Here is a 23492-nt window from a genome sequence, read left to right as displayed (position 1 = left end):
TGGGGTGCAGATGTCCTTTTGAATTAAGTTTCCCTCTCAATAGATGCCCAGGAGTGGGATTGCTGGATCATATGGTAAGTCTATTGTTAGTTTTTTAAGGAATCTCTGTACTGTTTTCCATAATGGTTGCACAAAACTACATTCCACCAGCAGCGTAGAAGGGTTCCCTTTTCTCCACAGCCTCTCCAGCATTTGTCATTTGTGGACTTTTGAATGATGGCCATTCTGACTGGTGTGAGGTGATGCCTCACTGTAGTTTGGATTTGCATTTCTCTGATAATTAGTGGTAATGAGCATTTTTTCATGTGCCTATGAAAAAAGTAGAGGCCAGTATTCAGTTTCCCTCTCTCCGTAGGGTACAAAAGGAGGGAGAGAACTGAGTTATCATCTAAACCCACGAGTTAAGATATTCATGCCTGACATTTCAATTGGAAAGAGGCCGTGCATGGAGCCCATTTCCTGAGAAGGTAGCAGAGCATGCTGGTAGGCACTCCACCTTCAGAGACAGGAGAAACAGAAGTCCTGACGGCAGTGTCCCTTGTTCAGTGTCCTTGCTCTGTGTGTGCCCTGGTGAATGGAGGTAGATCAGGGATGTAATTTAAGTACTGTTCTTGGCTGCTTCACCTTAACACTTGTCTCTGTGTGCACTGGAGATGTTGATAGGAGACGCTGATATAATGGACAGTGGGTTATTTTAATGAGGAAGGTGACAGGATCATATTTGTGTTTTAGGAAAATTTCTCTGGCAGCTATGTAGAAAATGGACTAGAGGAGGCTATAATGGAGAAAAGAAGCAAACAGACTCAGCAGGAGACAACTGTAGTAGCAACAGTGAGAAATTATGAGCCCTTGATTAAGTCAGACATAGTAGAGATGAAAAGCATGGGACAGAGTAAGGAGATATTTAGGACATACAAGAAATTTAAGATGTTGATTCATTACATGGAAGAATGATGAAGAAAAGTGGTTCTGGAATGATTCTTAGGTTTCTAATTTGGGAGATTAGATAAATGTTAGAGCCACTCACCGAGACAGGAAATACCAAAGGAGGTAGAAATACAGAGTAAAAGTTTGACATGTTGCGACTAAAAGTCACAAAGAGATAACCACTAGAAAGTTGTCTATGTGAGACTAGACTGGAAAATAGAGATTTCTGAGCTAATAAAGTATAGATGATTGTAGACATCTGAATGATGGTGAGATAACCAGGTAGTTTACCTTTTCCTGTGAAAAGAGAAAGGGGAAGAGGGCAAACCCTGGGGAATATCAGCATGTTAGGTTTGGTTGGAGGGAATGAGAAATGTGAAACAGACTGAGAAGAAAAAAGAAACATGGGTTTTGGGGGAAGACTGAAAAAAATGAAGAGATCGATTGGTTTAGTTCCATATGAAAATTTTTTGGGTAATACAGCTGCAGGATGTTTACTCGTGATACCGCGATGGACATTTTGGTTGAGTGATAGAGCCAGACAGAGAGACTGAATAAGGGATAAAAGGCCGCCCTTTTCAGTGACTAGGGTATGAGAGAAAGGAGAGAACTGGGTCATCATGTGGAGGAGGATGAGAAAGCAAATGATCAGAAGGTCTGCCACATGTCTATTGTATGGGTGACTCACATGCCATGGAGTCAAAGAACCGCAGGGCCAGGGCTTCCATGAGGCATTTACAATGACCTTGAAGTCATTCAAGATGATAATAGAAGTTGGGGTGCGAAGGAAGAATAAGCCAAAGGCCATAGTCCTTGATGAATGTGAGGCCGTGACAGAGAAGTCAGCAGACAAAACGGACCGGCAGGCAGTCTGTTTTGACAGCGTGTTTACATGAAACACACTTCAAAGAGGGGGGATTTTTATGCATGGGAGAAGATGTACAAGAAAATGTACGAACTACCATTGCTTTTCCTTCTAAGTCCCACTACAGTACGTGGAGTGATATTATCATGAGACTGGACACTGCTCTGAGAAGAGATTGAGAATGTCAGGAGTTTCCTAACCTTATTCTGAGAGCACTAGGAAGAACGGTTTTCAGCCATCGCTAAGTGTTTAGGAAGTTTAAAAGTGTTGGTCACATGTACGAACTCTGAGGGGGGAGTTATAATAATCTCTACTTAAGCAAACTCTTTTTGTGTTTGGGATTACAGGATTACAAATCTCCTAAATAACTCCTTCACTCAAGCCCTGAATTTTACATGGCACTTTAACAGATTATTTACTTAATGCTCACATATAATTAAATAATGATCTACGCTTTGCACTTACTTTGTAGTTTGTGACACGTCACAGCCTGTGCAGGTGGCTGAGAATTCTGGGTATTCTGGAGGACTCCTTAGCCTCCCATTCTCTTCAGATCCAAAAAAAAAAAAAAAAAAAAGAATCTTCATTCTCATTCTTTGCCACGTGGAAGGACAAGTTCCAGTCTGGATTTCTGTACATTTTGGTTGGAAGGAGACATTATTAGAATTATTTCTGGCCTAGCACCAACCCAAACATGGGATTTAGGATTTTCTCCTTGACTCCTTCCTTTAATCCAACAGCACGTGTCTGTGGCATGTAGGAAAATTTAATCTGTAGGTCATGGGAAGAGAATTACATCAAGCATCACATACCTACAATGGACGAATCGTAAGTCAAACTTTCCTGTTCCCATTAGTTGTTCTGGAGAATCCTATTGGTTTTTTACCCAACTTTCTGCTTTCTTAATGTCTTTTTTTTTTCTCTTATCTTGTAGTTTCCCTCATTCTTCAGTCCACTTTTTCATCCAAAGAAAGTAAACTCAAAGCTAGATAAATACACAGGTTATTCTTATTTCGTGGACAGTAATTTAGTTCTCTGCTGGTTTTTGAGATACTATTTCCAAACCTCATCTCTTGCTCTTCATAATTTATCAAAATATTTTCTTAAAGAACAGTTCTCTTTTGAAAAGACTACTGATACTGTTTAGAAAATATATAAACATACTACCGAGTACATTTGCATTTGGTTTTACAAATGCTAAGTACTCTATCCTGCTGGACTTTCTGAGATTAAAACCTATTTCTGAATGTGCGAGAGAACGCACACTTTCCATGTAGCATCATACTAATAACTATAAGGCAGATGATTCTGGACAATTCCAATTTGTCTTTTCCGAAACTCTCCTTGATGTCACTTTTCATTTAGTTCTTATTTCTATGAGCATATCAGTGGGATAATAATAGCAAATTAGCAAATTGGAATATTCCATTTTCTGGGAAATTCCTGGACCTTTTTTTTCCACTGATACTATATAAGTTGTGTTTATGCATTGACAAATATATTCTGAGCACCTGCTATGTGCTATGCCTTAGGGAAATGGAACGAGCTGACAGTGGGGAGACCAGGGAGCAGTCTAAAGCAAGTGTAGTAAGTGTGGCATTTTCAGTTAATAGCTACTGAATTAAGTGTAGCAAAGTAGGTCTCTTGAGAGCTCTTTATATCTTTCAAATGTGGTCATTGGAAACTACCAGCTGATGTAGTTTCAAAACTGGCTTTGCCTGACATGTTCAGTGAATTCTGCACTGGGGATTGATCTTGCTTTCTTGGTAATTTGAGTTTACTCTATGAAACTAAATGTTTTAACTGAAATGTTTATAACTTAAACATAAATATTTAAAAATCACTTTTTCCTAGCTTTATAGCATTTCCTCAGATTAGAGTCCAAATAGCTATCCCTTTTTACTGATGTCAAATTTAAAATTTTGTTTTTGGCAAAACTATTCTATAAGAAATATAGAAATTTTACCATACAGTAGTATTACTAACATAGAGACAAAATTATAAGAAATGTAACTTCTTATCTTTATGTCACTAATCTACTCAGATTTAAATGAAAGCTATTTTCAAAAGTATGGCAAAAAACCTTAATTATCTTTTGATAATTTCTCCAGGCAATTATTCCACAGCTAGGTACAATTATGTGGAATACCCTCTCATCTGATCAGAAAAATTCATCAGATCGTCTTTTTTTTAGTCAGTCCTACTAATGAGATAGACATCTTCATGAAATCAGCCAAAATTCAGCCTATATTTTGACTCACTATGTACTTCACACATATTCTAGGGACTGTTAATGAGGAAAGATGTTTTTTCTGCTTCCACTTCTATTCAGTTCAGTTCAATTCAATTCAGTTCAATTCAATTCATTCAACAAATATTTATTAAGCACCTACAATATGCCAGGCACTGTGCTGGGTGCTGGGGATACAACTGTGAACAAGATAGACACAGTCCCTGCCCTCAAGGAGCTTACAGTCTAGTAGTTAGACAGACAAGTACACAAGCAATTACAATGCGGTATGGTAAGTGCTGTGATGGGCACAGAACATTAAAAGGGCACCTAACTCAGTCTCATAGGCAGGGGCTGGTGGATAGTCGTGGAAATCTTCCCAAGGCAGGGAAAATATGATCTGAATACCGGAGGATGAGTACCAGTTAGTTAGGTGAAGAGGAGATAGGGAAGACCTGTAGATTGAGGAAATAGTAAATGCAGTGGCCCTGCTTCTGAGCTTCATTTGTGGGCTGGAGAGGTTGGGTAGGGAGTGAGAGAATTCATGGAAGAGATATAAGTAAGGACCAGGTTATAAAGGGACTCATTTGCTCTGCTCAAGAACTTACAATTTTTCCTGTAGGAACTCTGTGTGTGTGTGTGTGTGTGTGTGTGTGTGAGCATGTGTGTGTGCATGCTATCAGATTTGCACTTTTTAAGTTGCTCTTACGGCAGCACAGAGGTTGAATGGGGCATGAGAATCTTGAGAGTTGAAGCAAGGTGATCAGTCTTGAACCGTCCATGATATCACACCCATTTCTCTCCAGTCCATCCAGTTGCGCGCACTCCTTTAAACAAGCCATTGACAAGCCAAGTTTTGGGTCACTTTACCCGCAAGGCTCTTAACGCCTTCTCCACCTATGAAAACTCAACTCGTCCTTCAAGCCAGACTTCCAGCAGCATCCTATCTTGTGCTTTCTGCCAAGATCTCTAAGGATTGTGATGTTTATCTATATGATGGTAGTTGTTATTTCAAATGATCCAAACCTTTTTTTGAATCATGTTAATTTAATCCATACATAAGGTGATTTTTGCAAATAAACATGTATAATTTTCTTCACAATTTCCAGTTGAAAACAAAGACTAACCCTTCACTTGTTGTCTACCACAAACTATTATTAGTGCCTTCAAATGATTTGAATGGAACAGTGGGAGCGGGGAAAGAAGCCCAGGAGACACATTATTTGCAGCAAAATACAGCCAAGTAAAATTTCAATACATAATTAATTACAGGGTATGTTGCTGTTATGACAATGATTCATTCCCCAATTCAAACACTTCATCTTTGACAATTTAACCTGCTAATGAGGCAAAGATCTAAAAAAGAGTAGCTTACTACGCAAAAATAATAAGGGCTAGCTACATTTTCCAATATGGCCCACACTCTACTTCTAGAGTCCCACCAACAAAGTCTTATAATTTCTCAAATAACTTTTATAACGATAAGAAAAAAAAAACTTTAAGCTCTGTAAATATTGTAGGAATGTCTTTTTTTTTTAATTCTTTTTGGTGGGTACAAAAAAACCACAATTTTGTACACAGAGCAAGGTTATAAATAATCTTGATACCGAGTGACCCGTAGTCTTTTCTGATTCTACATTGTAGACCGATGATTTGACATGAATGTTGTCTTCGTTTTTCTTTTTATTTCTGGTAGTGAGACAAACACAATCTGTGGACACTGACTCATGTGCCAGAGTGAAGGTTACAGCAAACAAGAAGATGACCAACGACTTTTATAAAAAAAAAGTCTCTAAAGTTTATTACAGTGATGGCATTTATATCAATTATTGCAATGTATTTCTCCCTAAGATGGTTAGAAAAAAGAATTGTGTTGTCCTCTACTGAATTTACGTCAGTTAAAAAGCAAGCATGTTTCAGTATTTTTCTCCAAAGTAAGTGTAAATGCTTCCTTTAAATTTTTTTTTTCACAGGATTTACATGTTTGTTTCTTGTTTTCTTATCACAGCTTAGTTACTTGTTTTCTCGGCTGGACAGTCTTCCATTGAATATATGGGTGTTCTGGAGACAGGTTAGCAGATTCATCGACTTCTACAACTATTTAATCCCTTGGCGTGAAGACCGAGGCCTTTCTGAGCAAGAACGTCATGGTTTAATGTGCTAACGCGCATGTCTGATTAGTTTTTAAGTCCACTCAAGTGAAATTTGTTGCTGTTAATACACCCATCCCAGCTCCCCCCCACCCTCCCCCATCCATTCCCCGAAAAACCAAACCAAACCAAACAAAAGAACTAAATTGTGAGTTTTCCTGATAGAAAATCTGAGTTTGGGTTTCCGAGCTGAGCTCATGCACACTTCGCTGGGGCTGATGTCCGGCGCCTGGGGCCGTGGCTTCCCGCTCTCAGCCGGTGGACCGGTTATCAAAGACCTGCGCTTGGCGTGTCTCTCTGGGCTGCGTTTCCATCAGTCACCAACACAGTTTAATTAAGGCACTCAATTATTTTTTTGGTTTTTATGGTAGGTCCGATGCAATGACAGCCAATCCTGAACTTTGTCTAATTGCAGTTCCGGTGTGGACAGCCTTTGGGCAGTCGGGGGTCAAGACGCGGCCGTTTTCACCCACACTCCCAGTGATGGACAATCTGGCTTTGTTTCTTATGGCTTCAGAAAAGGTCAGCTGGGTTGCATGGAAAAGGAAACAGAAAGAATGTGGAGTGTTACAATAGTTCGCTCTCTCCAGCCAAATAAGACACAACAAACACCGAAATATCAATAATTAGACATCTGCATTTTTCCCATATTCTTTCGGTCATATGAGAACGGATTATCACGGAAAATGGGAGCTCATCTGCACGGAAGAATGAATCGCTCTAGAGTTTGTGGCCCTACCTGTTTAGGAACTAATTCTAAAAATTATAAAATTAGATTTTGTTTGGCCCATCTGGGCAGGGCACATCTTTTAATTTGCTGCACTCTACAACTTAGTGTTTCTAGTCCAGCTTTATGTTTGACAGCATTCTTTATTTAGATCTTTTTTTTTTCTTGTTAGAAAATGTCTTAACAATTAAATGATTATAGTCTTAAAATCATGATGAATTGTCTAACCAAAGTGTATATATAGACTATTCATGCCACATCTTCCTGCTTTCAGAACATAGATCCATTCACAGACGCTTGCATTCATTCACAGTAGCTATAGACATGACCCAGAACAGCACAATTAGTGACGTAAAGTTCACTCTACGCCTACTGTGGACGCCAAGGCTCATATATTAAGAAGCCGTAAGTGCTTACAGGGAGTGCACTGAAAGGGGGCATGTTTCAGTGCCTCACGGATAGCCATCACCGGGGATGTCCCAAATTGAGGGACAGGTGGACAGGTTATGGGGTCAAGTCTCCGAAATCCTCATTATATTCTTGGTTGTCGTATTAAGTATCAGGTAATAACACTACACAGAAGAGAAACAGGCAGTGTCACTGTGGAAATCTAATGACTGTTCATTCATTGCTTTTAAATTCTTTCTAGTAGCTGAATATTAATGTTAACTCAAGAGGAAATAAGGTAAAGGAGATATTCCCTAAGTTTCTTATGGCTTAGATCGTAACTTTCTCATAACTCATATTATATCTTAGTTCTCTGTTGTGAATTTAAGTTTACTTAATTTTAATTTAGAATAATGAAGTATTAAATATGAAACTAAAACTTGGAGTAGAAAATGTTATAATGAAAAGATTTAGAGACCAGTTGCCCTGATGACTTCAGAAAGTTAAAGTCAAATTACTACTTACATATCTATGATAGAAAGAAACCAATGTCATTATTATAGTGAACAGTCTCAAAAATTAAATTTTACGTTTCTTTATAATCAGAAGTCAGGAGACAATCTCTATAGAAACTACTTGTCACTAAATTAAAACAAACCAAGACTAAAGTCTGAATTTGTTTCTTCATATTCCTTTTCAACTTTTAATATTAAGTAAAATAATTATTTAAAACAAATCTATTAAAGTTTTTTGAAGAGGAAATACTAAAATATAATTAATAAAAGCCTTGTGATTTTTTTGAAAGGATTTTTTTTTTCGGGAAGCTTTTGCCATAAAATCTGTTTTTGTTTCCTTTCTTTTCTTGATTGCCTTTATGAGAAAAGGGAAATATCAAAACACGAAGGATTCCACACACTCTCAAGTGATCTCTCTCTCTAGATTAATGCAACTGAGTGTTAATAAGTCCTTGACAACTGCTTATTCTCTCTTTAAATCTTAGTATTCTTAATTCTCAGAATTCTTATTTCCTATACTTATATCTCCTGCTTCTTCCATAAAATGTCATTTCTATTCATCTTTATGTGGCCCTATTAAGACGCCTCAAACTGGGAAACGTTCTTAGACATTTACCATATGGTGCTCATCTGGTCGGACTGTTGCGGTCAGTGGCTATGACCTTATTTTCATGTGTTCCCTTGAGGGATGATCACTTTTAAAGTAGAAATTCTACCTTATATTTAAGGTTTCAGGTTTTCTTTTAGAAATTCTGAGACAATATTATCTAAGTTATCAATCCCTTTCATAATTATGGCCAAGAGAATTTTTGAAAGGAAAAATCTGTTTAATACGGACGTACAATAAAAAATGCTTACTCTCAAGTCTTCCCTCCAGGTGCAGATCATTCCATTTGCCCTGAATGCCATTAAGTCTTTTAAGAAGTCATATGGATATGAATGCTTTATTTTTATTTGAAATTTGTTGTCTTAAAAGTTCAACCCCAGCTCTATAGACAATTCATGTGACAAACTGTAAGTTTTATCAGACTGCTAGGTTCCGACTCCAAAAACATTTATTACCTGTGAATTGTGTCTACATAACCTGGGGATTTATAGCTCTTTCTAGCAACTTCCCAGAACTTTGTATTGAACACGCATCCACGAGTATTTCCAGAACTTTCTAGAATGCATTTGCTATGCTGAGGAAAACTTTTAAAAACTATCTTATGAAATTCATCTCAGAGTGAATTTCTCTGAATAATTGTCTCTGAAAACTTGTCAGATATTGTTTTCCTCAGTTTGGGAGCATGTCTTCTCAGTTCTGTAAATATTAAAATGAAAGCGTTCTTATAATGGCCAAGAACCTTTGACGCCATCATAGTTTGCTGTTCTGCTATTAGAAGACATGCTCAAAACAGTCTGATCTGAGTAATGGAGGGTTTTGTTCTCAATTCTCTTCCACAGAATTTGGAAAGAACCACTTTGGGCTTATCTCATGTGCATCTCTACCCAGTCATTGATTTCTAGTTTACAGATAAAAGCAATTAGATCTTGGTTAAAAAGGAATGGCTTTTGTTCTTTGTTTTAAGATAGTAACACACATTTCAATAGCTTAAAATAAAATAAATAAATAAATAAATAAATAAATAAATAAATAAATAAATCTCAAAACCAAGCATGTTCACCTGGCATAACCTCAGGTGTACAACTTATTCTCATAAAAATTACGTTGGGTTTGACTCTAGGGTACATCAAGTACTGACTGTCCCTTTGAGGTTCAAAGGCTCTTTTATCATTGCAATCAGAATGGCTATTATATATAATTTTAGAAATGGATTTTAGAAACCTGATTTTAAGGAGGACAACAACAAATGCTTCGAGATCTTATTTTAAAACCACTTTCTATCATCAGAGGGAAAAAGTACCGGACATTTAGAGTCTTAAAAAAATAAAATGATCTCCATCCTGTATTTCACTGAATACTTACAACTTTTTTATTGTGACATGATGAGAGGATGTTATGTGGGTCTGATCTGGCTTCCTTAAAAGCAATTGAAATGAAAACAAAAATGCATGAAAACTCACTGCAATTTTTATTTTTACTGTGTCTTTCCTAAACAACATATATCGCTGACATCTTTGATGGAGAAACTGCCTAAAATGCCTATTCACCTTAGTGATACTGTGAAAATAAAAGTTGAATTTCATCTATTAAATGTGAATTGTAGTCAGTATTCTGATGATCACTCCTGCCTGAAGGTCTGGCTCAAGGACTACTGCTAGATGAACAAACAGCAGGGTTTCACTCTTTAAAAATATAGAAAGATGGCTAATGTAAAACAAATTAGACTCGGAACTAAAATTCATTGAGTGCTTACTGTGTGCGTTGGAGATTTTACATACATTTTCTCAGAAAATAACACAAGCTTATCAAAAATAGGCAACTGTTTAGGCTTTCATCATTGATACAGCATTTTATGCAAATTTTGTTAGCATTTATCTTAGAATCAGATTGTTCCAGAGAAGATCAGCCTGGTCTGTGTACAAGGAAACACAGATCTAATTTCAAATTTCTCCCAATTTTCAGGTAGAATATACTATTTAAATCGTTTTCCAGAGCAATTCAGGAGGTTTGTTTTTGGCTTTCTGACCCTTTCAATGCAGATATCTATTGGCAACATAAAGTTTTGAACGGTACGTCTGCAGCCAAAGAAAACTGAACCACTTTGCACTGAAGGTTTAAAAAATACAAAGCTCTAAATTAGAAGCAAGCGATACCACCACTGGACAGACAGGTCACAACACCGCATTCACAGAATGCATCACCCACTCGCTGTAGTAGGCCCTAAGTCCTACCCCTAAATCTTAATACTTTCGGTTCCATAAACGTTGTAACCTTCTCTATAGGTTGCTAAATTCTGGGTATTCTGCGAGGAAGTTGGGTTAAAAGTCTGTGCACTCTTTGCCACCTTCATTCTCTTTGCTTCTGCCCTGGACTTGTAACAGAACTCTATCAAAGCCACCAGCATGGCCAAGCCCAAGCCGCCAACCAGAATGTAGAAGACGCCTGCTACGTTGCTCAGGCTCAAGGCACTCGTCTTGTCCTGGGGGAGATAAAAACACTGTGGTTAGCGGTGGAAGGTCACATGCAGAGGGTAAAGAACACATGAAATCCAAACAGCTAATTAAAGTAAATACTTAATTTAATCTGAAAATATTTACATGTATAAGTCACTGGTGTAGGTTTATGGGTTTAAATATAAAGCTTATAGCTCTTGGGAGAAGTGAAGTTATGATGATTACCAATAAATTGTGTGAATTTCATTCAGTAAAATCTATAACATTTTATCATTATTAAATATACAATGAAAAGTGCTACACTTTGCCACATGTAAGCATGGGGTGGCAGAAGTGGGATTATAATTGTTAGGTTTGAAAAATGACATGTTTAAAACCCAGTTACATGAGAAGAGAACCTCTTTTGGCTTTCTTTCCATTAAAAATTTTTAATGTTTGAGATTTCTCTTGGATAAATTTAACTTTATATTTCCTACTTAGCAAACTAAGGGACTTTAAGTTAGCAATTTTCACATTTTGTTCATCATGACTTTACCAATATATGCAAATAGTGTGCTAGGGTACACATATTTGTTCTTCTAGTCACATCCGTTTGGGAAATCTGGAAAGTGTTACATTAACATATTAATAATATTTAACATATTATTTAGGAATAATTGTATAGCAACACATTGGTAACTTTTTAAAAAGATACTTTAAAAACATATAATTTTTCCATGGTCAATTGAGAAATAAATTATTAATGGACAAATATATAACTATTTTTATTAATTTAAAATATGATTCTGTCTCCACTTAAAATGCTTAATCAGCTAACATTTTAGACATTATTCTTCAGAGCTTTAGTATACATATTACTTCATAATAAATTCAGAAATAGTCAAGCATATGATAGGAAGATATTAAAATTATAAAATAATATATAATTTTTTCATAAAGCATAAATATTATACTTATTATATAGCATTATTTGAAAAAATATTTTGGGTAGACTACCTGAAGGGTGCTCTGTGGCCATTATCTTCTCAGCAGGGAGTTTTTTGCAAACTTAGATAGTTTTATTAGGAGAGGGTTTAATTTAAAGAATGTACTATGTATACCATCCACTGAGCTATGACATCAACTGGTTGGGCCAAAAATTTAGGGTAATTTCATTTTAAAAATAATCACTCATTAAGTATTTGTGCTCCTCTGACTTTAAATAAGGATTTGAGACAATTATTTCATTATTTGGCCAAGCTTGTCTCATTCCACTCTGGTTCAAAGGTGGACAAAAGTGCTTAAAATATAGGGATAAGCCTGAGAAGAGATCAATTAGTATTACTTTCATTCTTTCTGAAATTAATTGAAGTTCTCCTATATATGTAAGTCACTTATTTAATGTCTTAAGATGACCAGTGGTTTTTTTTTTTTCTTTATAAAAGAAGGTACAGAAAAAAATAAATGAAGATTTCAAGAATCTTCAACAATGGTTTTCAGGCATTATGCTCTATTGATTTGTGCAGATATTTAAATTCTACTGACAAACTGTTACATCTTTTCCTTTATAATGAAAATATAACTGTTTGGAACACTTTTTTTTTTTTTTTGTACTCAACAAAATCAGGCCTACAGTTTCCTGCATTGTCCTAAAATAATTCATGAATAAGAGACCTTAGAAGTTGGGAATATTATTCATAAATATTGATTCATTAAAACAATTTTGATAGCATGGAATTGGAAGATTTACTCTTTATCTGTCAGAACAAAAATATAACAGGTCCTCTTCGAACAAAAGTGGAATGCTTGGCAATATAGTGACAAAAGACTGAACTTCTGAATAATGTATATTTAATATTTAAAATCATCTTTTTGTAAGTGACTATTGACGAATTTCCCATTTCCTGTTTTGAAAGTGCATCAGTTCTTAAAATCACAGAGCTCATGGCCTTTGCCTCCAAAACAAAGAAAAACCGAACCCCCAAAGCACTACTTTGATTAGTGGTACGTATATTTGAGAATAATACAGGGATTTTATTATTTTTATATATTTTTTGCAATTAATATAAATTTATATAAGAGCCTAAATATTGGGGGAGCAGTTTGCAATTTTCTGAAAAGACACTCACTCCCTTGTTGCTGAAATCTATGACATTAACATTTAGTTTAGGCGGTGTATAGAGAAACATTTAGCTTTCAGTGTCTCCATATACTCTTGACAATTGCTCCCGTTTACTGCTTTGTGAACACAAGAGGCCCCGAACTGCAGTGACTGACCTTGCTTCCAGAGTCCTTGGGTCCACATTCACCTTTATCGTACCACCATTTGTTTTTCAGCTTGTCTAAGACGCCTGCCTCACTGAGTTTCAAAACGGCAAGGTTTACAGGAGTTCTTCACGTGGAAAATAACATAAATAACATTATATATGTTATTTTATGTTATTCAAGGAAAACTACATTAGAATCGCATGGCAAAGTGACAGAGCAGAAGCCACAGTAGGTTGTTATGTCTTGTACCGTAGGCCCAGGTTTAGAATCAGACATAAAACTGGGGCCTGCTCCATCGCTTTGGGTAACAGGCACATACTGCTAGGGAGGAGTTTTAAATAAAATGTATGCAATTACTGTGAATCCAAAACTATTAGCCTGGATTGGGCTTTTTCAGCAGTTTCAATTTTCCTAACATAATTATAGACTCTCAAAATCAGAAGCTTTCAAAATCCAGAAGCTCCTTTTTGTCTCTTTCAAAATTAATGCAAGTGGCTACAGGTTGACAGGCTTACACAGAAGCTAAATAGGACTGCTTTCATTTCTTGCAGACATCATGATTCAGCTAGTAGCGTTTTACTTTATGCTTTAAAAGTGTATCTGCAGTATCCATCGTTAAATTGACTCCTTCACCACCCTCATCCAAGACCTAATTGAAAGAGGAGGATGTTACTGACAAAGGACCACCTCATGCAGAAGTCCATGTGAGACAAACATGTAAATCATTCTTTAAAAGTATAATTCCATGCTGGTATTTTCCTTCTGAATTGCAATATTTAAATTTAACCTAAATAATGTCACCAGAAGTAATTTTCATCTATCTTGAGTCTACCATATGAATACACTCTAAGCATAAATTGTAGTGACTATAATTTACTTTATAAATTCTTACTGACAAATACATGATCGGTTAGGGGTAACCAACATTTTTATAAATAGACAAACTCCCCGTACTCTAAAATCCCACTTTTCTTTCCTACCACCTTTGAGTCCTTCAATACTAAATATTATACAAGGGGTGTCAGAGAGGCCAGGGTCACTTGTCAGTCAGCATCAGTGTTCTGAGAATCTAAGAATTCTTCTAGTTTTCAGTCCCATGTTAACCTCTGTGTGTAGCATAAAGGCTACTAAGATGGATGGGAGCTGTTAACTCTTAAGGTCTTTTATTGTTTTTATTTTTGTGGTTGGTTGGTTTTTGTTTCTTTATGCTTTTACAAACGTTCAGAGAGAGACTCCTTACATTCCTCTTGACATGTTGTCTGGTTATATCTCCTAATGCCTCACTTTTTCTAGGAAATGTTGAGTGTGTTTGGAGAAATATAGCATGCATTTATCTGGGTACCAGGGGGTTAATTCCAGAAACCTATCCTCACAACTAGGTAATGTGTTAATAATGATTGTGAGGATGGTTCCTAGCACTTCGTGAGCGCTTTCTGTGTACCAGGGACTATTAAAAGCATTTTACATGTTTAGTTACTATTATTACCTATATTTTACAAATGAGGAAACCAAAGCACAGAGAGGTTAACTCATCTAGCCAAATAGCTAGAAATTAGCTTAATCAGGGTTTATAATGGTTTGCCTTCATAGCCTGTACAGTTAACAATATTAACAACAGAAGACTCAGGAAATAAGGGTTCTGGCTAACTGAACTTTCTAGTTAATAGTTAAACTAAAATCCATTTTTTTTTGGTACTATTGGTTCTGAAAAAAGTTTTCAAAATATAAGTTTTGGTTTATCTGCTTTCTGAATTCAATTTAATTTTTGTGTCCGTGTTATAAGGTCTTACAAAGTTTATTTAAGAATATGCATTTGCCACACTCCTAGAATATTATATTGTTTTTTGGATTAAAAATTAGCATCAGCATGATTTAACACTTTGTACTAAAAACTAAGTTTGGGGTTGGGGTGGAGTGAGGATTATGGTTAATTGGGGTGCTTGGTTAGCTCCAGTTAATCTAGCTTTTACTGTCTATAACCTCTCCACCCCCTTAATACATCCCCCACCTCCATATATAAAGTAATTGTCACAAAACCACAGCTGCAGGTTGGTTGGTGAAATGTGAACTAGCTGAGAACAGAAGCCACACCTCATTCATCTTTGTAAAATATTTGCCAGTGTCTCTGACTCAGGGTAGGTGCTCTGTAAAATTATTACATTTAAATTATTTTAAATCCAGACCAAGTGTTTTTGTTTAATCTATACTAAGGGTTTTTATCCTCAGGCTAGCTCACCAAAGCTTTTTTAACACACATGTAAGGTACATTATATTAGCCTATGTCACACTTGTTGAATGGGGTGTGCTCAGAGGAGATGGACTTAATGCTGAGAAGAGAACGAAAAGAAAGCAGTTTCCTTCAAGTTTCTTATAGAAGGCATAATTTATAGATTAAATCCAAGACTGACTTTGATTTATCTCTTAAGATACTATTTCCTCTACTTGCTTCATTTTCCCCTTGCCTCTTTGTTCTTTCCACTACTCATTCCAGTAGCCTGGTTTTAGAGGCTAAGATTAGATTGGAATTTTGAATATAAGATATTTGTTAATACCAAACTTACTGTCAACTGGAGGAATGTCAGGCACTGAGCAGGGAATTCATTACTAGGAGATTCTTTCTCCAAGGATTACGTTCCCTTATTCATTTTTGTTTACAACATTTTTTCCTTTCCATTATTTTCTGCTTATGCATGCATAATTTTCTGTAATAATCCCTTTATTATTGCCTTGGTTTCCATGGCTGTAGAGAAGGCCATTTGCAAGTATAACATATTTTAAAGTCAAGAACGGGCTGATCCTTCAGAGTGCCAAATTAAAAGCTGGGTATTGTGTGATCTACTATAATTCCTAAAGAGGACATTAGTTAGTAATCACATTTACAAAATGATTTTAATATGAATATCCACATCCATGGGTATGCCTATTTTTAGACACATAGGAGGAGAATAAAGTATAAAACAAACAAAAAAATCAATAATTCTGTGGCTATTATTAGCACTATGGGTCATTGATGATTATAGGCATTGTCAAAATTTCCAACTATAACCAGGATTAAACAACACATGTAAAAAATTGGCATAAAATTCTGTGTAGGGTTGGGGCTCAGACTAAATCATATCAGATTAATCAAAGGGGATTATGAGTTTTAGACATTGCAATGATATTTTTAAATTGGTTCATGGTCAATTAGTAAATTTTTATCTTATTGACAAGAATGAGTATGAATCTCTTATGACCATAAAAAAGGCCACAGCCCAATAATATTAACATTCAAAGGAGTAAATTTTCAAACAAATAAATTCATACCCCTCAACTGATGCCTTTCCACATTATTTCATGTAAAATACCAGACCTTTTTCTTTATTTCTTTTGTGGTGTCTCTGGCTGAGGGCTGCTTGGTCATGCTCTGGGAATGGCTATCACTTGAGTGGGGTTGCTAATTATTTTGAGTCATCGGTATGACTGGAAATTGTCATTGTGCCTGTAAATAATTCAGTTAATGATTGTATTAAATCATAAGCTCTTTGGGGGAAAGGACAGTGAGTAAGTCTTTTTTTACCCATAGATACTGGTAGACAGCCCAGTTAAAGCAGACATTTAATAACATGCTGCTGAATGGGAGGCTGGAGATGTCTTCCCTTGTTCCAATCCTGTAAATGACAGGTTGGGTCAGTTGGCCTCTCATAGGAACCCATTCATGTGTGGTACAGCTTTCCATGTTTTTTCCCCTTCGCTAGATGAATCACTGTTAGGAAAGTTAGTTTTTTCCTACTAAGATTCTGTATTTCAAAAGTAGGTCATGCCAGATTACAGCATAGCTGTGCTGAGATCTCTAATATGCATTTTACACAACGTGCTTTGTAGATAAATTGACAGCATTTAATTCTTTCTTCTGCTTTGGCTTTACACTTAGCAAAGGCTTAAGAACCAGCCTCATCCTCCAATTCAGCACCTTTCCTCCTTCCACCTCTTTGGATAAAGATCAGGCCAAATGGAAGGGGAGAGAGAAGTTTAACAAGAAAATCAGTCACCTGAAGAAGGCACATAACAAAAATAAAAAAGCAGCAACTGTCTCCTGGTAATTTACTTTGGTCTAAGTTAAGTCAGACCATTTAAAATATCATCTTTTAAAATAAATTCACAGTAGAGTATTACTATTACTATTCTATTGGTGATAAATATTATATCAATATACAACCTATGAGAATTTTTTTCTAATGTGAAAACAAAATTCTTGAGAGGAAAATAGAACATACTGTAATTATGTATGTAATTAACATACATTTATGTTAAATTTTATAACATTTTAGAAAATGACATCAAGATGTGAAATAACATTTTAGAATATCAGCTTTGGTGAAAGTGACGTGTCATATACCTACAGGAACAGGCAGTTTGATTTCTGAAAACTGCAAGGTTAGACTCATATTTATTTTTCTGAACACCAAATATTTTACTTGGTGTCCATTACGTACCAGTGTGTTGGATGCAAACAGATTAAAATTCAACTGAGTTGTCCAATCCCTTATTTAAATAAATTAAAATGACTTTTGTTCATAGGTTTTTTCCAGGATGTGTACATTTCTGTTTCTGCTTGCTTATTTTTCTCTGGAAAGAGTCTTCAGTGTACACTAAAACAGGAATCCATTATTCATTTTTTGTGGAAAATTTTGTCTGTTAAGCAATGTTATACTTTGTTCAGATCTGTGATAAAAATAATTTTTTTTCTAATTGAATAGAATATCTTCATTTTTGCTTTTTCTGGTGCTATTAGAGTACATTTTCTTATATTTCTAATTTGCATAGAGGAAGAGATTATTAGTATAAATGAGTAATTTTCTAATTATGTATTGCATATGTATGTGTTTATATTTTTATGGAAATGATCAGGACATTCTAGGCAGTCTGGGGCTCCAAAATATAAAAGAGCTAATATTTCTTAAGAAAACATATGGTTGGTATCTCGAACGAAGTGTCTTAAAGAGGAACCATCTCAGGAGAATCACCGAAGACTCTCTTCTAGCCTCTCTCTGCTTTTTTCCTTCCAGGGACTCAGATTCTCTCTGGGGATAGAAGATGGATGATTCTGAAGATGATCAGAATTGGGTCCACACAATTCTGTTGTCTCCTCCTCTTTCCCGCCTTCCTCTGTGGCCAGAATATTCATCTGACAAAGCTGATCCTTTCTCCTCCTGTAACAGGGATGGTTATTAGATGGACATATGCAGGTGAGCTGAATTTGGAAGGCTTGTCCGATTAGGAGTAAAGGGGAAGTTATCAGCTCTGGAAGAGGGTGAGATTAGCAGCCTCCCTGACAGATCCTCCCTGTAAACAGCCTCCTCCTCCTGGTTCGGTAGCCAGGCAAGTGAGAAATGTGTAGCCCGACCAGGAGCCTGCAGATGAGCAGGACTTCCTGTTCTGGGCATTGCTCTAGAATTTAAAAGAAAGGGCAAGAGGGCATACTTCACATTTTCCAATGGTCTTACAAACCAATTGAAGATATATAAGGAAAGAAAATTCAGTCAGAAGATGCCCATCTCTGAAGTGTTTTCTTTAAATTATCTACAGTGAAGAAGAGTTCTGGAACACTAGCTAGTAATTTTTTGTTAATTGTATACATTTTTTTTCTTTAGACACTACTTAGAAATTAAAAAAAAGATCATTTTATGAAGCTGGAAATATGACATGGATGCAGTGAAGATAAAGCTGAGTTGGTCTTGTTTTTGTAGCCTGATCTTTTTGTAGTTTGATCCAGTTCTGGAAGGCAAAAGGAAAGGCCTCGTTCACATGATTATCTTTGATTTGTTATTGAACTTGCTATTTAATGGAAGCCCGAGAGTTTTAGGTGGAGAAATGACTTTCTGGTAGGTACCTGGTCTAGGTGGAGTCAGATTATTGCTGCTACTTAAAAATAATTTCATGGCAGTCCTTGTGACGGAAACAAGACAAATCGCCCCTCTCTGTCCTCTCTCCTCTTCACAAAACTGCTCTTTCAAAAGCTTGCTGCTTTCCAGAACTGAGGTTCTTAGGACTCTTCACAACTTGTTCAAAGCCAGAGATTTTCAGTGACTATTTTAATTAGTTTTGTTAGTGTGACCCCCACACTGAGACTGTTTGCGAATATTTTTGCTTTGACAGTAATTGCACACTTAAGTCTGTGACGGGACTGCACTCGCAATCCGGGGGATATTAGTAAGTCTAAAGTACAAGTCTCCCAGCAGATGGACCTATTACTTGACATACTGTTTACCCGCTTTTGGTGACATTGAGGCTGACCTTGGAGTCACCTCCCCCGCTGCCACATTCTCCTTTGTCGTACCACCATTTGTTTTTCAATTTGTCCAAGAGGCCTTGTTCATTCAGTTTTAAAACTGCGAGGTTAACAGCATTTCTTGAAACGATAAAACATATTTTGTAAGAAACTGCACAGCTGTTAAGATGTTAGAAGGAATGAGGATTTAAGCTCTTTTATAAGCTGCTCCCAGACGCTAAATAAACCTCTCATTTTGTCATCCTGCAGGCCCTTCCACCAGAGTCCAAACCAAATGCAACTGCAACTACCTTCAGAATGTATTAAATCTGCAGCATTTGGTGCTGTTCACTTTCACAGTTCATTTATTGTCAAATAACCAACATCAACCAATTACATGGATTTTTTTTTTTTTGCAAAACAGTAATAAACTAGAATTTACTAGTCATCAAGAAAGAGTTGTGTCTTGAATTCCTTTTTCTTTAAGAATGTCAACGACCCATAAGAGATGAATGTAAATTCAGTCCCAGAAGGAAAAACATAATGGCATAAACAAATCAACAAACCAGCCACTAATTTTTGTGTACTGATTTCCTGACAATGGAGTGTAGCTTAATTCTTATTTCTTTTCTTATTTAAGTTGGGTCAGTTTCTTGGACTGGAAATCATAGGGTAGTCAAGAGAAAGGTAGTAGCAGCCCCCAGGGAGCTTCAATTTGAATTTTGTGTTGATTCTTAAAGTCACTCTATGCTATTTAGAAGCCAGGATCACATGTCCAATTTGACTGTTTAAATTATGTAATTAACCCCCAGGAAGTCATGCTGCATGTGATACGGACTTTGCCAACAAACACTGGATTAGATTTCTTCCATGTTTACCTCTATAGGGGAGTAAGGATCACGCATTCTAATTATTCCCTAAGAGGATTAAAAAAATGTGTCATGGGTTCTTGCTTCCCATGTACTTGGTTTCCTTCTTGCTTTCAAGTTACAGTTTTTAAATGATCCATTTAACTCTTTTAAGAGGTTTTCCCTGCGTTCAAAAAATGTGTATTAAATCTACGGAGTGGCTTCTATACTGAGAGAATTTGGATACAGTTTGTGATATTCTATTTGATAATGATTGAGTCTGATGATTACTTAATGCCAAATGAATTATAGATACAACAAAGCAACCTCATGTTAATGAGCAGCACTTGAACATTGATTTGCAAGTGAAATATCATTTAGTTGACTAATAAAAAGCATCGTGTATTTCACCACTAATCAGCCTATTAAAGTATTTATTCTCTTAAAATGTGTAATATTTCAGGTAAGTGATGTGCATTTTCTAGTGTTGTAATGGTCTGATCCATTGCAGAATAAACATTTCCCATGAGTAAATCACACACTTTGAGAGTATTAACTCTTTCTAAGAGTTAGACTGCCATTTACTAAATGCTAAATAAATAATTAGCTGTTCCCACATTCCTCAGTTAGTCCCACATTAATGGTGTAAAATAATTAATGTACATCCTAAAATGAGCAATATCAAGTTATCAGTTTAATCTCCAAAAGGACCAGACTGAAATGTAGGAATGAATGAATATTCAGTGAAGCTAGAAACATCTTATTTAAAAAAATGCTGTTGGAAGAAAATAATTGTTCTAATTTATTTTTTGTCCATAGGAAGCTAAATAAATTTGTCTTTCAATGAATTGAAACTAAAATATTCTATTTCAGAGGAAATTATTTTTATAATCCACTTTGTTTTAGCCTTAAACATTTCTATTAGATTTTTTTAATGAAGTGGTATCCCAATTATTTTATATGTTGGTTTAGACCATTCTTTTGAGAAAACTAAAACCATTTCATGAGAGGGTTATTTAACAGGGTTATTAGCCATATCCAACGACAGTTTCCCAGCACAATAGATAACAAAAAAGCAAAATAAAAAATGGATAAGGAAACAAAAGCTTCATGTTGAGAAAATTGTTTGGAATAAAGCTTTCTACAAAGTTATTCTAAGACATTGTCTTTCTAATAACATCTAACAGGCCATGTAAAAACAGTTTAGTTTCACACTGCTATCCATACTTGTGTGTGTATGTATCTATATTTGGTTAGTATAATATAATTGACCAGTAAGTAAGTCACTGCCCAGTTCATAATTAATCCCCATTTTCTTGTGGTCCCTCAATAAAACTCACTTAATACTATCACATGTAAAATTTACTTTTCTTAAATGAAGGCACTTGATAATTAATATTTAGAAACACTTTTCAGGATTTCGAGAGTTCCTTGCCTGTTAAACGTGCCTGCTATTTCCACAACTGTCTGACTAAAGACTTAATTTCTTTATGTACGCGGTTTAGGTCTAAAGGCCTCCTTAGATTGCCACTTAAAATGCAGCATAAGCCACGTCAGCAAGGGCCATTTGAACATCTGTTCTATTTTATGGAATGTGTCACATTTACATGTTATTAATAAGAATCATCAAATGACTTTAAAAATGTACATAAAGTTACTTCACTCGTTTTTCGAGACTAGGTTAAGAAGTCTTTGTTATCCAGACAAAAAAAGAAAAAGGAGCCCTGAAAAAATAATTACAAGCAAGCCTAAGGAAGTCATAAAGAGTCAGGTGAAAAAGGGACAGAGCCAGCAGATCTTTGCTGCCGCAAATTTTTCTATTGCTTTGGAATCCCCTTCATACATTTCAGACAAAGATTTCAAAATCGATGGTAGAGGCCCATATGGATGACAAGGGATATTCTTGTCCTGATTAAGCATCAGAGAAGCTGTAATAGGGATCTGCCAAGCAGGTCAGAGAAAGAAGAAAACTATTGTGAGCTATTTTTTACATTAATTATTCCTTTTATTCTCTTACATTCTATTTAAATTCTGTAAATTCAAATAAACTCAATTGAAATGGATCGCTTTCACTTAAAAATGGAAGGAGAAGGAGCAACAAGAAGAAGTGACTGCATTTGAGCTGAATGTGTAACCACATCTGAGAGCCCAGGCGTGTTGACCACGACCTTTCACAGAATGCACGAGGGCCCAGGCATTGTGCTTACTTGCCTTTGCCTTTTATGGTTTAGGGGAATCCTAGGTAAGAAAACCCACTCTCCAAATAGCTTTTTTCATAGTGGTGAGATGATGGGGAACTTAATTCAGGGTTGTAAGCCAGGAGGGAAGCGGGCAGGGCACAGCCATTCAAAGAATGACACAGCAATTCTCACCAAAATGGTGGAAGATTCAACTCCCAGTAGGACTTGAAGATCAAAATGGTGGGGAGATTTGACTCTTAGTAGACCTTGAGCTTCATTATGCACTCATTGTAATATATTAGCATGGTAACATGTCCACAGGTACCATGACAGTCCCAAGGCTGACCATAAAAGGTCAAAGAGTAGGCAGTGGCCCAATTCCTGGGAATCCCAGCCCCTTCCCCACGGTGGTTGGAATGGTCCTCCTACTTGTTAGCATATGAAGCTACCAAGCCCATAAAAACTGGCAACACCACTCCTCATGGCTGCTCTCCTGTCTTCGGAGATGGCCTGCATTCGGTGGATGGAGTTTGTATTGACTTTTACTTTAACCTGAGCACCCAATCCCCATACCTCGTGGCCTTTCTCTTGCCTTCTGAAACAGCCTGCCCTCTATGTAGTATGTATCTCTCTAAATAAATCTACCTTTACTCAACAGTGGCTCGCTCTTGAATTCTTTCCTGCATGAAGCCAAGGACCCACACCTGGTAGGGCACATCCCAGGGGCTCAGCCAAGACCTGAGACACTGCCCTCCTCATGCCCCACATTCATTTTTCCTGTATCATCTCAAACAAAAATGCTCACCTGGACAAATTCCAGGACCTCTGGAAAACTTCCGAGGGTTTTTACTCCTGAAATTTCATTCAATTGAGATTGAGAGCATGAAAATCTATCCTGTATTGCACTAGCATCTGGGGCCCATTTTTGTTAACTAAACAAAAGCTTTAGAATGGGAGCTAACAGACTTAAACATCTTCCATTTATTAATTTTGGGTAAGTTAGGCTAGTGCAAAATAAGATTTTCTTGTTGAAAGTATGCTTAATTCAGGCTAAGATAGTTATTGCTTACTCTCTATTCTTCCATAAATAATTTATCTTTAAATTC

At 36.3% G+C, this 23492-nt stretch overlaps 1 protein-coding gene across 7 annotated transcripts in view; it reads right to left on the bottom strand.

Annotated features, from left to right (window-relative positions):
• Positions 1–6317: 6317 nt before the first annotated feature.
• The window catches only part of GRIA4 (glutamate ionotropic receptor AMPA type subunit 4), a 432578-nt gene continuing 415403 nt past the window's right edge, over positions 6318–23492 (bottom strand). For 3 of the 7 annotated variants that reach the window (XM_064492857.1, XM_064492858.1, XM_031460665.2), the window contains 3 exons: positions 13118–13232; positions 10753–10887; positions 6318–6699 (listed from right to left, as the gene is read on the bottom strand). In XM_064492857.1, the coding sequence (XP_064348927.1) occupies positions 6535–6699; positions 10753–10887; positions 13118–13232 (415 nt within the window). In that variant the 3' untranslated portion in view covers positions 6318–6534. Of the gene's footprint in view, positions 6700–10639; positions 10888–13117; positions 13233–19384; positions 19500–23492 lie in introns of all 7 variants that reach the window. The other 4 variants (XM_031460664.2, XM_064492862.1, XM_064492861.1 and 1 more) reach the window with 4 other exon arrangements.

This window comes from Camelus dromedarius, chromosome 12 (genome assembly GCF_036321535.1).
Source record: "Camelus dromedarius isolate mCamDro1 chromosome 12, mCamDro1.pat, whole genome shotgun sequence".
Classification (NCBI taxonomy): domain Eukaryota; kingdom Metazoa; phylum Chordata; class Mammalia; order Artiodactyla; family Camelidae; genus Camelus; species Camelus dromedarius.
This window is presented reverse-complemented; position numbering and strand designations above follow the sequence as displayed.